This window comes from Pan paniscus, chromosome 10 (genome assembly GCF_029289425.2).
Source record: "Pan paniscus chromosome 10, NHGRI_mPanPan1-v2.0_pri, whole genome shotgun sequence".
In the NCBI taxonomy this organism is placed as follows: Eukaryota; Metazoa; Chordata; class Mammalia; order Primates; family Hominidae; genus Pan; species Pan paniscus.
The window spans coordinates 18,557,780-18,573,313 of NC_073259.2; the positions used below are offsets into that span (position 1 = coordinate 18,557,780).

General features: G+C 41.1%; 1 protein-coding gene across 3 annotated transcripts in view; it reads right to left on the reverse strand.

The window, feature by feature from the left end:
• GSG1 (germ cell associated 1) overlaps window positions 1–8,459 on the reverse strand; it is a 26,969-nt gene extending 18,510 nt beyond the window's left edge. For 2 of the 3 annotated variants that reach the window (XM_034935406.3, XM_003816499.5), the window contains exon 1: window positions 1,682–8,459. In XM_034935406.3, the coding sequence (XP_034791297.1) occupies window positions 1,682–1,729 (48 nt within the window). In that variant the 5' untranslated portion in view covers window positions 1,730–8,459. The remainder of the gene's footprint in view (window positions 1–1,681) is intronic. The other variant, XM_003816496.5, reaches the window with a different exon arrangement.
• Window positions 8,460–15,534: the final 7,075 nt, after the last annotated feature.

Consider the following 15,534-nt stretch of genomic DNA (forward strand, 5'->3'; position numbering starts at 1 on the left):
GTCTGCGTCTCATTGGGAGGACCCCAGGGCGGGACTTCTCCACCCAGACCCCTCAGCAGATCCGAGTTCTATTTACGACCCAATGCACGACTGCACTGAGGATTTTGGCCAAGTTACTTAACCTCCCAGAGGGTTAAATTTACCCTCAGGGGTAAATGAGGGCAAAGAGTTGTCCTTCTTAGTTCTGTGAAAATCGAAAACAGGTAGAAGAAGAGTGCCTCTAAGCAGAAACGAAGGGGAAGTGCACCTGTGCTACCAGCAGACACCTTGCTAGACCCTTCAGACATCTTCCTTAATCCTCACAACCAGCCTGAAAGAGACGTGGCATCCCCATTCTACAAGTGAGGGTTCCGATTCGGAGGGTTTGACTTGCTCAAGGCCACAAAGCTAGTAAATGGTAAAGTCAACACTGGCAATCTTTGAGGACTGTTCGCCTGACTCATCACCAGGCTGCCGCTCAGTAAAAGCCAAGGCACAGTCACCTTTAACAAAATGTACAGATTGCAGGCCAGATTTATGGGACCTCCTGTAGATTGAGGCAATGGATTAAGTGTACTTTATACTTCTCAGGTACATATTAGCAACCAGACGCTCCCATATTCCCTCTGTGTCTCTCCTGGAAAACCACTGATAAAGAACAATAATAAAATTTATTCTAAGCCATGACTGGCTTTTTCTGTCATGTTCACATCCACTTCTTTGTCATCTATTCACTTGGGGCTGCTTCTGAATTAGGGAAGCTGCCTGAACCCACACTCCGATGGCTCTTCAGAACCACCAGCTCAGCTCTGCAGTCCCAGAAGTGCCTCTTAAGTTATCCTGTTCTTTCCTTTGAGATCCTAACTTCCAGCTGGTCAACAACATACCACATTGCTCCCTGTGTTGGAGTGTATGTACGTGTGTGTGTGTTTGTGTATGTGCTAGTTTGCTGGCTAATTGCAAGCTTCATTTTTCTCTCCTGAGAAAGGCAAGATATCTGAGAATGAACACCATTTGTTTTTTTAAGTAATCCTTAGAGCTGAAAGTTGGGAGGCTGGTCGTTTCTGAATGTAGGTCAAATGCTAAACAAGCCGCAACTTCTCTGCAGAGTGAGAGAGTCTTCCTGGTCTGGAAGGATCCCTGAAGACTCTGCTGGATTCTCTGAGACCAGAAAGAGCTTGACTGTGTGTTGTCCTTCCCAGTTCCAGATCAGAGCTGCCTTCCAGCAGGACCTTGGGGATGCCCCACTGTTCTCTGGCATAGAGCTTGATGTCTGCTCTTTCAGCTCACTGGGGTGACACACAGCTCTATTGTTGCCACCACTACTGGGCCTTTACCAGGCTCCAGATTTTGGCAACAGGAATAATGCAGATGAAAGGAAAAAAGGAGAGGCATAGGGAGCCCTGGGAACAGAAAGGAGAAGGAAGATGATGAGACAAGGGAAGAAGAAATGGAAGTTTTAATGAAGGAAGATGAAAAGGTAATAGGCCAAGGTATGGACATACCAGTTTTATCTATGAAAACTGGGCTGAGAGACACATTTTCATTCCATTTTGTAGAACCCTATAGTGCATTTCCAAGCTCTTTACTGTGACCATGTGAAATACATGAAATTGATGAGTTAGTGTAACCTGTGTTACAAATCCAGCAGTAAAGGTATGTGTATGAGATGTTCATGAGATTTCAAAATCACTGTACCTACCTCCTGGGTGAGGCAAACATTTTGAGTCAGTTGAGAGGGATCGCTCATTCACTCTTGGAGCGGGAAGGCAGAGAAGTTTCAGTTTATCTTCTGTTCTGTCTCAATCAGTTGGGTAGAATGAGTGTTTAGCGTGAGGATGAATCAGGTCCCCTCTTGCCAGCAGAGGGGTAAGGTGGTGTGTGGTGGATTGGAGAGGATGTCCTGAGGGCCAGACACCAGCCAGGGCGGGGTTGGGTGACCCGTGGGGTTTGTTCTGTGATGTCACAACGGCAGTCAGGGGTCTCCCTGTTGCTCCCTCAGCCTCCTCCCGTAAGGATTGGGGGGGGTCATGCTGGGTACCTACCAGTGGCTGGATGTCTTCTGAGGTCGTCCAGATCAGTGCTTATCTTATTGTGCATAAGATTCACCTGGGGAACTTAGTCAAGTGCAGATCCTGACTTAGTCAAGTGCAGAGTCTGGGATGGCTCTCACGTGAGTCCAGCCAGACCACACTGAGTTGTGAGACTCTAGACCAGTGCTGTCAAAGCAAAATGCAATGTGGGCAGCATATGTCATTTAAAATTTTCTAGTAGCCACATTAAAAAAAGTAAATTGGACACACATACTGTGATACAGCAATCATATGTTATACAATACTATGTTTAAAATGTAGCCCTCCCCAAACAATAAAGTTGGGTTTAATGAAAAATATTTTATGCTACTTTCATTTTAAAATTAAAATTTAGTGAATTCAAATTACATAAAATTAGAAATTCAGTTGCTCAGTTGCACTATCCATATCATAAGGGCTCCACAGCCACACATGGCAAGTAGCTACTGTATTGGATGGCACAACTCAAGGCCATTCCCTGAAAAGGTAACAATGTACAGAAATTACCATTCTAAAGGGCTAGTATCTGGAAACCCAGCAAACATTCACTAACATCATTTTAATGAATACATAATTAGTGTTTGGGGACTGTTAATATGGAGGCATAACTCTCGGAGACTGGAAGAGGGCCTCATCCAGGATTCCAGCTAACAGTCTGGATGGGGCCCTCTGCCCTGTGAAACCTGTCACACTCAGTCCTCCTCTGAGCTTTTGCCAGGGTTCCCCTCACTGGGATCCCTTCCTTCTCCTTGCTGCCCTGCCTAAATCTTACACAACCTCAGGGCACATGATTCCAGTCTCACTACCTTGTGGCTCTAGCCCTCCTTACTCCCCATTTCCTCTGTGCTCATACAGCATGCCTGCTTTGCTTTTGGTGTGTTAGTCTGTTTCTCTTGTGAAATTCTAAGCTGCTTGAGGACAGAATCTGGTGTTTTACTTCTATCGTGCTTAATATAGTGCCAAGGGCATAGTAGCTACTCAAGAAATATTTATTATTTTATTTAATGACCTAAACTACCTAAGGAAGTATCTAAGAGAGAACATCGGATCTCGAAGTGCCAATAACTTGACCAATGGAACAACATGCCTTATTTTTGGCACATCTTAAATTATCAAGATGTCCGTTATAAGTTAATTTATAAATTTAATACAAATAACCATGAGTATTTTAAAAGACCAACACAAGTTGATATTAAAGTTTATATGGGAAAAAAATACACAAGACTAGCTAGGAAAACCCTGAAAAGGAAGAGCTCTGAGGTGGTGCCAGCCCTAATTGATATAAAGCATACTACAAAGCCTCTATGATTAAAACAACATGGCACATGTATACATATGTAACAAACCCGCACGTTGTGCACATGTACGCTAGAACTTAAAGTATATTAAAAAAAACAAAAAAACCAAAAAAAACAATGTGGTACTGGTGCATGACTAGACAAACAGGCCAATGGAAGAGAACAGAAAGTCTAGAGATAAACACAGCTATGTATAGACTTCCAGTATAGGACAAAGGTGATATCTGTAATCACTGGGGCACAGATGATTTTTTTAAGAAATGTTGTTGGGATAAACTAGATAGCCATTTAGAAAAATATAAATTATATTTATTTAAAAATCATATACAAGAATAAACTCTAGATGGACTAGAGATCTGAATTTTAAAAATGAGATTATGGCCGGATGCATAATCCCAGCATGTCAGGAGGCCGAGGCAGGAGGATAACTTGAGCCCAGGAGTTCAAGACCAGCCTGGGCAACACAGTGAAACCTTATTGCTATGAAAAGTACAAAAATTAGCTGGGCGAGGTTGTGAGCGCTTGTAGTCCCAGCTACTTGGGAGACCGAGGTGGGAGGATTGCTTGAGCCCGGGAAGTTGAGGCTGCAGTGAGCCGTAATCCTGCCACTGAACTCCAGCCTGGGCGATGCTGGGTGACAGAGCAAGACTGCCTCAAAAAAAAAAAAAAAAAAAAAAAGAGAGAGAGAGAGAGAGAGAGACATATGAATGACCCTAAATATACGAAAAAATGTTCAACTTCACATATAGTAAACATAAGGCAATTTAAAACTAGAATGAAATATCACTTCTCATCCATCAGACTGACAAAATTATAAAGTCTGACAGTGCAATCTGTTGATGATGCTGTGGGGAACAGATGCTCTCACTCATTGCTAGTGGGAATCCCAAATGGTGTACCCCTTTGGTGAATTTGGCAATATCTAACACAACTGCATGTGCATCCCATCACCCAGAAATCCTACTTCTAGAAATTTACCCTGAAGATACACCTCCAACAATAGGCATGAAGCTATTCATTACAACATATTTGTAATTGTAAAATATGGAAACTACCTAAATAGGATATTGGTGGAATTAATTATGGTTCATACACACAATGAGGTACTATGCAGCTACAAAAAACAAAGCAAACAAGGGAGATTTCTATGAACTGATATGGAATGCTAAGTACATAAGAGGATATATAGTATACTATCTTTTGTGTAAAAAAGAAAAGAGGGGAAACAAAATGTACATCTATCTGCTTATTGTTACCAAACGAAATTCAGGAAGGATAAACCAGAAAACAATAAAGTTGGTTGTTTACTGGAGGTGGGGAATGGAAATGATTCTGGAAGGAGTGACACTTCTCTGAGAAGTTTTTATGATATAGTTTTGACTTTTGGGCGCATGTTAATGTTCCACATGTTTGAAAATAAAATTATAACAAGTTGAGAAGGAAAAGAAAAGCCTGAAACCAAAAGCAAATGGAAACAAGTGACCTCAGTGGTATTTCAGATAAATACTATAACCACGCAGAAAGGGAAAAAACAAAAGAAAGAACAAATCCAAGGAACTCTTGAATACAGTGCTTGACTATCTACCGGTCAGTCTTGGGTAAAGTTGAGTGGGGGAGAATTGCAAACAACTCCTGAACTCTTTTTATTTATTTATAACTGTAAAAAATTTATTTTATTTTAGATTCAGTGGGTACATGTGCAGGCTTGTTACATGAGTATACTGTGTGATGCTGAGGTTTGGGCTGCTAATGATTTCATCACTCAAGTAGTGAACATAAGTGAACATGGCATCCGATAGATAGTTTTTCAATACCTGCTGCCCTCTCTCCCTAACCCCCTTTAGAATTCCCAGTGTTTATTGTTCCCATTTTTGTGTCCATGTGTACCCAATGTTTAGCTCCCACTTATAAATATGCTGTATTTGGTTTTCTGTTTCTGCATTAACTTGCTTAGAATAATGGCCTCCACCTGCATCCATGTTGCTGCAAAGGACATGATTTCCTTCTTGTTTATGGCTGTGTATTAATAGTATTCCAGGGTGTATATGTACCACATTTTAGGAATCTAACCCACCATTGATGGGCAGCTGGGTTGATTCTGTATGTTTGCTATTGTGAATAGTGCTGTGATAAACGCACAAGTACAGGCTGAGTGAGATGGCTCACACCTGTAATCCTAGCACTTTGGGAGGCTGAGGCAGGAGGATTGCTTGAAGCCAAGAGTTCAAAACCAGCCTGGGCAGAAAAGTGAGACCCTCTCTCTGAAAAAAATAAACAAACCCCTCAAGTCAGCTGGGCGTGGTGGCCCGTGCCTGTAATCCCAGCTATATGAGAAGCTGAGGGAGGATGGCTTGAGCCCAAGAGTTTGAGGCTGCAGTGAGCTATGATCATGCCACTACATTCCAGCCTGTGTATCAGAGCAAGGCCTTAAAAAAAACAAAATAATACAAAACCCCAAAAAACATACAAGTGCAGGTGTCTTTTTGATAGAATGATTTATTTTCCTTTGAGTGTGTACCCAGTAATGAGATTGCTGGGATGAATAGTATTTCTAATTTTAGTTCTTTGAGAAATTTTCAAACTGCCTTCCACAGGGGCTGAACTAATTTGCATTCCCAGCAACAGTGTATAGGCGTTCTCTTTTCTCTACAACCTTGCTAACATCTGTTATTGTTTGATTTTTTAGTAATAGCCATTCTGATTGGTGTGAGATGGTATCTCATTGTGATTTTGATTTGCATCTCTCTGATAATTAGTGATTTTGATAATTTTTTCATATGTTGGTTGGTGGCTTGTATGTTTTCTTTTAGAAGTGTCTGTTCATGCTTTTGCCCACTTTTTAATGGAATTATTTGTTTTTTTTTCTTGTTGATTTGTTTCAGTTCCTTATAGATTCTGGATATTAGGTGTTTGTCAGATGCATAGTTTGCAAATATTTTCTCCCCTTAAGTAGGTTGTCTGTTTACTCTGTTGATAGTTGCTTTTGCTGTGCAGAAGCTCTTTAGTTTAGTTAGGTCCCAACTGTCAATTTTTGTTTCTGTGGCGTTTGATTTTGAGGACTTAGCCATGAATTCTTTGCCTAGACCAATGTCTAGAAGAGTACTTCCTAGGTTTTCTAGGATTTTTATAGCTCGAGGTCTTACATTTAAGTCTTTAATCCATCTTGAGTTAATTTTTGTATATGGTGAGAAATAGGGTCTGGTTTCATTCTTCCGCATATGGCTAGCCAGTTTCCCAGCACCACTTACTGAATAGGTTATTCTTTCCCCACTGTTTAATTTTGTTGACTTTGTTGAAGATCAGTTGGTCGTAGGTATGTACCTTGGTTTCAGGGGTCTCTATTCTGTTCCATTGCTATGTGTTCATGTTTTGTACCAGGTACCATGCTGTTTTGGTTACTGTAGCCTTGCAGTATAGTTTGAAGTTGGGAAGTATGATGTCTCTGGCTTTATTCTTTTTGCTTAGGATTGCCTTGGCTATTTGGGCCCTTTTTAATTCCATGTGAAGTTTGAAACAGTTTTTTTCTAATTCTGAAAAAATTAATGTTGTAGTTTGATAGGGAATTGAATCTGTAGTCTGCTTTAGGCAGTATGGTGATTTTAATGATATTGATTATTCCAATCCATGAGCACTGCATGCTTTCCCATTTGTTTATGTTGTCTATAATTTATTTTAGCAGTGTTCTATAATTCTCCTTGTAGAGATCTTTCACCTCCTTGGTTGGATGTGTTCCTAGGTTTGTGTGTGTGTGTGTGTGTGTGCATGGCTATTGTAAATGGGATTGTGTTTTTGATTTCTTGATTTGGTTCTCAACTTGAATGTTATCAGTGTATAGAAATGTTACTGATTTTTGTGCGTTGATTTTTTTTTTTTTTTTGAGATGGAGTCTCGCTCTGTCGCCCAGGCTGGAGTGCAGTGGCATGATCTCGGCTCACTGCAACCTCTGCCTCCTGGGTTCAAGCTATTCTCCTGCCTTAGCCTCCTGCATGTAGCTGGGATTACAAGCATGCACCACCATGCCCGGCTCATTTTTGTATTTTTAGTAGATACGGGGTTTCACCATGTTGGCGAGGCTGGTCTTGAACTCCTGACCTCAAGTGATCTGCCCACCTGAGCCTCCCAAAGTGTTGGGATTACAGGCATGAGTCACCACGCCCAGCCTGTGCATTGATTTTATATCCTAAGGCTTTGCAGAAGTTTACCAAGACTAGGAGTTTTTTGGTAGAATCTTTAAGGTTTTGTAGGTATAGTTTCATATTATCAGCAAAGAGATAGTTTGACAACTTCTTTTCCTAGTTGGATGCCTTTTATTATTTATCAGCAATCTCTTGCCTGATTGCTCTGACTGGGACTTTGGGTAATGTGTTGAATATGAGTGGTGAGAGTGGATATTCTTGTCTTGTTCCCATTCTTAGGGGTTTCCCATTCAGTATTATGTTGGCTGTAGGTTTGTTTTAAGTGGCTGTTATTATTTTGAGGTACGTTCCTTTGATGCCTAGTTTGTTGAAGGTTTTTATCATGAAGGATGCTGGATTTTATCAAATGCTTTTTCTGAATCTATCGAGATGATCATATCATATGTTTTTTGTTTTTAAGTATGTTTATGTGGTGTATCGCATTTATTGATTTGCGTATGTTGAGCCATCCTTGCATCCCAGGAATAAAGCCCACTTGATTGTGATGAATTAACTTTTTGATGTACTGCTGGATTCAGTTTGCTAGTATTTTTTCAAGGATTTTTGTATCCATGTTAATCAGGGATATTGGTCTATAGTTTTCTTTTTTTGTTGTGTCTTTGTCAGATTTGGGTATCAGGATGATACTGGTTTTGTAGAATGAGCTAGTGGGGAGTCCCCCCTCCTTGATATTTTGGAATAGTCTCAGTAGGATTGGTACCAGCTCTTCTTTGTATGTCTGGTAGAATTTGGCTATGAATCCATCTGGTTCAGGGCTTTTTGTGGTTGTCAGTTTTTTAAAATTATTGATTCTATTTAATTACTCATTCTTGGTCTGCTGAACTATTTTTAGTGTATATACCTTATTCATCTTGGGGTAGGTTGTGAAACAATTGTGGAACTATTTTGGATGTATTGTGGGATTGGGCACATGAATAAATGCTGTTGAGAGCCAGAGTTCTCATTATGGGAAAGGAACATCAACATATGGAATGGAGGAAGGCAAGAAGGAACCTATGGGTTCGATTGGAATTAGGGGCGTCAGTATGAAGTCATGATTTCTTATATTTATATATGAAATACACACATGTACATACATGCATGTACACATAAACACGTATGCATGTATATTTGTCTATGTATATATGTGTATTATATTTGCATACGTATGTGTAAATAAATGAGTATTTTTTTCTAGTTTTATTTACTAAAAGGACTTAGAAAGAAAGATTCCCCAGTAGCAATGAAAAACTAGCACTCAAATCTTGGTCTCTAATACTAAGAGGAACTAGAGCTCCTCAAATAAATGTCCAATTCCAGAGCCTGGATAGGGCAGGTAGAAGATGAACCTGGAACATCTTGATATGCCAAAAAGTAAAGAAATGCCTATGAAAAAATGATGGGGACATTTCACAGGGACACACCAGCCCCCTGAAGGGATTCCTACTGGCTAAATCTGGTACAATTTAAGCACCAAAATAATTAAACACAGTATTAAATTATAAGCCACTGGAAAAAAACAGGACTTTGTAAGTCCATATGGATGATAAATAGATAGGCAGATAAATATATACATAAATGAATGAGAAGAGAAGACTCTTGCTTACTGTACAAAGCAAGGAGGTGACTGGTGAATATGGAGGGTGTGCTGAAGTTGGAAGATCGTAATTTTGCACCTATTCTATTAAATATGAATTTAGACACGATCATCAATGGATGCTAAATACAGAGGAACATTTTAATGGGGAACAGGCCAGTTGCATGGTCTTAAACTGTCTCCCCACAGATTGCTTATTAGTTGTAAGGGAAAAAGTAGCCCTACAATAGGGAACTCAGATAACACTTTACACAGTCAAGAAATCGAATAACAGCTTGAACAGGTAATTAAAATTGACTTCAGCTTGAGGAGGCAGATGGCCATTGTGTGTCTCCTGAGAAGGGCACAATGTACTTATGTAGTATTCAGGCAGTGACTGTATAACCTGAGTCTAAACGCAAGAAATCATACAAATTCAAAATGAGTAAATACTCCATTTTTAAAAGTTGGATTTGTATTCTTCAAAAATGTCAATGTCAAGACAATATTAAAAGCATCTAGGGACCCCCTATACAGTTCTCAACTGTTTTCTAGGGGTAGATGTGAATACATCCGGAACATCTGACATTAGATCCTTTTGGGACTATAGGCTCAGGTCCCACTGTGGCTTCCAGGTGTTCATTGCTGTTGATTTCTTGTTTACTCTCTTATTTTTCATATAGGGAAGTGGAACGCTGTTTTTTCTAGTTCCACCTGGTTCATTCCTGGGGGCAGAGAATATATCTTACTTATCTCTGAAATTCCCACAGTGCCCGAAACACAGGTGCATGCTCAGTTAACATTTGCTGACCTGAAATGGATTGAATGAATTCAGATTGTTCTAGTATCAGAATTTTTGTCTGGAGGTCTGGGGGAAAAACCCCTTGAAAATCAAGGAGTGTAGTCTAATCAGCAGTATTTCCAAGATCTCCTTTTTTTGGATCTGGTGAAAGTGGTATAAGCAAAGCTGGATAAAGAGTTTAGCAGAAAAAGTGGTTGTGGTAGGCTGAAAATACTCCCTGCGACCCCCTGACCCAAAAGATATCCATATCCTGTGACTGTTATCTTATTTGCCAAAAAAGGACTTTGCAGATGTGATTAAGTTAAGGATTTTGAGATAGAGACTATCCTGGATCATCAGGGTGGGCCCTAAATATGATTACATGTATCCTTATGAGAGGGAGGCAGAGGGAGATTTGACACATACTGAAGAGGAGCAGGCAACACGACTGTGGAGGCAGAGGATGCAGCCACAGGCCAGGGAATGCTGGCAGCCATCCGACGTCAGAAGAGGCAAGGAAGGATTTGCTCCTGAGCCTCCAGAGAAAGTGCAGTTCTGCTGATACCTTGATTTTGGCTCAAGGAAACAGATTTTAGACTCTTGGCCTCCAGAATTTTGAGAGAATAAATTTCTGTTGTTTTGAGCCACGAAGTTAGTGGTAATTTATTACAGCAGACTTAGAAAAGTAATACAGTGGTAAAATGGAAATTACTTCAATTCCATTTCTACTAGTAACTCATACGCATACTTTCAGGAAGGTGTGTTCTCTCTGAGCCTTATTGTTTTAATTTATGACATAGAAAAATTGAACACATAAAGATATAGTGCATAAAGGAGCACAAGTATGAAAAACACAACTTCTTCCTGCAAACCTCTCTTCCCTCTAATAGATAAAGGCAAGTGGTTCCCATCCTTACCTGCTTTCCTTGATCCATTCCAGTATTACGGACCACAACATGATCTAAAGTGACCATATGAATAATTCTACCTCTTGCCTTTTCTTTGCTAAAGCATTGTTAGTCTGAGAAAGGATCCCACTCAGACTTAAAAAAAAAAATCCCATTGCATTTTCTGATTAGTCATACTCTCCTTAATGAAATTGAACAGACTTAAACTCCTCATCCATAATAATAATAATATAATGTTGACTGGCTAATATTTATGGACTACTTAAAATGTACCAGGTACTATGCTATAGACTTTTTTGCTTATTGTCTCATTTAATCTCCATAATGCAATAAGGTATGTCCTATTAATATTATTTTACTGAAGAGGAACCTGAGGATGTGGCTTTATTGATGGTGACATACGACTTTCTGATCAATTACAGCAGGACCACAGTTTTTATGGGGATTCATGCAAGTGGGAGTACTATGGCCGAGATACACATTTTGTCCAACTTGCTATGGTGATTAGCAAATATGTCAGAGTTTCAGAGAAGGTGACTCTCCATGGAGGCAAACCGAGAGTGGGCAGGATGTATGGAGAGAATTTCCAATGGAGTTTGGACTCTGCTGAGTCATCAGGGACCCAGACATAACTGCTATTTTAAATTGGATATTGCTCAGGGGAGTCTGCTCGATTATCCAACCACCTCTGGCATCATGCAGCTTTGAGAAGCGGCCAGGGCAGGACTTTTCTCAAATGTAGGTCATTTGCAGCGTGGCTTTGAAGATTCCAAACCATCTGCATTCTCTATTGAGGAAAAGGTAGTTTTTAACATTTGGATGTGATACTATCCATGAAGCAAAGAACAATTAAAAAATGCACAAATTTCACTCCTGTTTATATTTCAGTCTCAAGGCTGGTTATGACACTCTTGCTTTTCCTCTAAATGCAAGTAGTTGCTGTTACCTTAGAAAGATGATGGGACGGATTGTAAGTAGAACTGAGTTGCAGAGTTTGTGGCAGAACTCTTGGGTAAGTCGTGGAACCTTTGGGTGTTGCCCCTTTAAAAAGTGAATTGATACAACCTTCCCTACTTACTGCATAAAGACATCATAAGGTTAAAATAAGGAAATATAAACTTCTTAAGAGCTTTGGATTTAGACTGATCTTGGTTTAAATTCTGCCTTTTCCACTTCTATGCTATAGGACTTTGGGGAAGTTTATTCAAAATCTCTATTTTGAATACATTTAGTCCTCAGTTTCTATATGCAAAGAGTGGAGATAATAAAAGCTACTTCATAGAGTCTTAGAGGGGATTTAATGAGATGACAATTATAAAGCATTTACATGTGCACAGAGTAAACATTTAATTAATGGAAACTATTATTAATGTTCACAGTTTATATGTTTATATAAAAGGAATTAAAAGGTGAAAAAGAATTAAACAGTATATTAGTTGTAGTAGTAGTAGAACATGCAAGGCTTGCGAAATTAAAGCATGCGTCTGAATCTGTGCAAGTGTGTTTTGATTTACTAATGACAGTAAGCAAGGTGAGTATGCTTGTTCCAGTGATTGGCTTCAGACATAGGAGTATGACCAAACTCTAATGAGTTTTCCTTGGTTGAGACATAGTACACCTATGTTTAGACTTCATGTACTGGTATTTGGTGAAGCATTTTATGTCCTGTTAACTTCATATTCTTCTTCTTCTATTTCCTCTTGAGACTGTAAATTCCTTGAGCATAATGACAGCATTTCCTCTGTGGCCGTAAAGCCCTGAAGGGCTTGGTGAGGACTGTGTGGGTGTTCAATATATTAAGTACTAATTGGTGCCAGAGGAAAGCTGAGATTGTTATTAACTTTTCCACCCAATGTGATTCTGGGGAGCTGAATGTGGTGCACACAGGGAGCGGGCTCTCGAAAGCCTAATGATTTGCCAGGAATTCGGGGCCGCTTACAAAGGAATGCTTGAGCGGCTCTCTCCCCAGGGCTTCCATCGACAGTGGCGTGAATGAAAGTACATTCTATAAAGCAAAGAGGATTGGTTCTGCCTCCTTTAGTTCTCTTTTGAAGTGCTGCCTTTCATTAATTTAGACACTGAAGTCCATGCCTCGACACTCCCTAGCCGTGGGAGCTTGAGTATGTCATTAGGTCACTTTGAGCTTCAGTTTTTTTATTTTTAAAACAGGAGTGATAATATCAATTCCGTTTACTTCACGGGGTTGTCATCAGCATCCGATGAGATAGTATACAGACAAGCTATGCACACTGTCAGGCATGATACACATGGAAGATACTATTATGATGTCATCAGCTAGGGCCTTGGTCTTTATTGGTGGCTTCCTTCCTCAGAGATGACAATCAGCTGCGTTCAAAGCTTTACATGCTTCCTTGGCTTCTAGGAGGGATGGCTGTACAGAGCACTCTGGGGGCTGAGCCCCTTGGTGGCCCCAGTTCTCCAGTGCATGGACTGTGCTTCGATTGTCCCCAAACAGCACAGATGCAAACCTGTCTGTCCTTCAGAAGTAAAGGAGATGTGCATGAATATATTCCCCCATTCCAACACACGTGTGTTCACATGGACTAGCCACTGTTTCACGCAGGGCCCCTGGGAGCACTGGCCGGCATTTAGGAAATGGCTGGCTGTGAGTGGGGTGCTTTTGAGGACCCCAGAGCAGAATTTCCCTGTGGGAAGGTAACCAGCCCCCAATGGATCAGGGCTCCTGGTGTTTTCTGGGTCTTCTGCTAGTATTTCTACCCTGACACATCCCTTGTCTACTCCACATTTTGCCAGATTTCTCCTTTGAGTGTCTCTACTTTAACTTATGGTATGGGGTGAAAGAATGATAAGCCACTGGTACACCTGGCCCATGGAGCTTTAAGCCTGACTTGCCTAGTGACAAAGTCAGTTGCTGATGCCAGATAGGTCTCCTATCCATGCCTCCTCAGGTGCCTTGGGAAGGGGACACCATCAGCTCTCAACATTACACCCACCACCTCATTTTTCTGGGAGATTTCCGAAAGACAACGGGCATCTGAGCTTGCTTTTGCCCCTCCTGTTGGTAACTATAAGACACAGAGAAAGACAGAGGTGGCTGGTCCCGTGGAAAAGTCTAGGGGCTTCCTTGCTTACATTTCTCATCATGTGTGTTCCTATTAATATTTACAAACTCTTCAGGCAGCTCATGAACAAATTCCCTTCTTGCCACTTTGTCCATTTCATTGCTTTACCTGGAGGAAGGTGTTTCCAGGGCAGTCACAAACTCCTTTAAGCTTAAATCACAGCGTCACTGAACTTCAGAGTAAGTAGGGGCCTTGGAAATATCTATCCTAAAGATTTCATGTGAGCACATGTGGACCCTGAAGCTCAAAGAGGAGAGATGATTTAAAGTCCTTCAGCTGAGCAGGGCAAGAGAGACTCCCACTCTGCACTGGACTGAAGTTCCTCTTTGCAATAATCAAAGAATCATAAACTAGAAAGAAACTTGAAAGATCCTTGCTCTACTCCTTTAATTGAGGCAGCATTACTTCATCTTAGATGATTTCTTTTGCTGAGATCACTTCCAAGCCTCTCTCTCTTTCTCTTTTTGCTTGCTTTTTCTCTTAATTCCTCCCTCCCTATAAGCTGTAACTAAAAAATTACTATTTTAGCCACGAGGTATGTGATGCATGCAAAAAATAAATTAGCAAAACAGAACAGTGCTGTAATCTGAAAGGACAACTGTCTCCTGGACACTGTTTCCTACCTGGCCCACAGGGACACCAGCCTGGGCCCTTCTCACGCCCCTCCTGCTGTTGCTGCCCATTTGTTTTGAACTTAGATCCCTTCATCAGGTCCCCTACGCCCCAAAGAACACCCTGTTCAGAAAGCTGTATCACTCTTCCACCCTGCCTGCCCCAGCCGCGGAATTCCAAGCCAAACAGCGCTTTCCTGCCTTTTCCATTCCGTACAACATTCCTGGGCTTGTTTCCGCTGCTGGCATGCAGCTCATAGGTAGAGGAAAATGGAGCAAACCTTTGAAGGAATATGTTCAATCATCACAATGGAAATGATGAAAAGTAGATAAAAAGTATAAGCCATGTAGTTACAAATCCTTAAAAAGATTGCTATCTCAAAACATCTTGTATATGCAAATTTAATAATTGCAAGCTTGGAAGTGTTGTGAAGCCAACACAAGCTATTTGGGAGCTGAGGGGCTGTGGACCCTCTTTCTGGTGACCGGTAATTGAGACCCAAACCAGGACTATTTGAGAGTGAAAAGGTGTGTTACTGACGAGGATGCCAGTGGGCTTCTAGCTGGTACTTAAATACTTTACTGAGATCAGGAACTTCATTTGTCTTTGAATATCTCTGAGCATTTCCTGAAATTAGCATCTTTGCCTTTGTGTGACTTCTCCCCGTTGGGATCCCCAGGCAGGGAAAGCCTCATCCCTCTTCCCAAGAGGACAGCTGAGCTATTTGGGAACAGCTCTCCCATCTCCTGCGTCTTTTCTTCTTCAGGCTAAACATCTCTAGGTCCTTCAGCAGTCCCTTATTTGGGGTAGTTTTCTGGCCTTTCCTTGGCCTGGTTGCTCCTCTGCATGAGCTGCCTTTGGTCTGTGTTTTACAGAGTCTGGCCAGAGCTCGGTGCAGCTTCCTCCAGCCTCTAGTTCTCGTGTCTCTCAGCCTGACCTGACACAGCCGCTTCTTAGACTCAGGGAGCAGACGCTCAGCCCCCTCATTTCCTTGAGCTTCTTTTCACATACTTTCTTGGGCACAGCAGA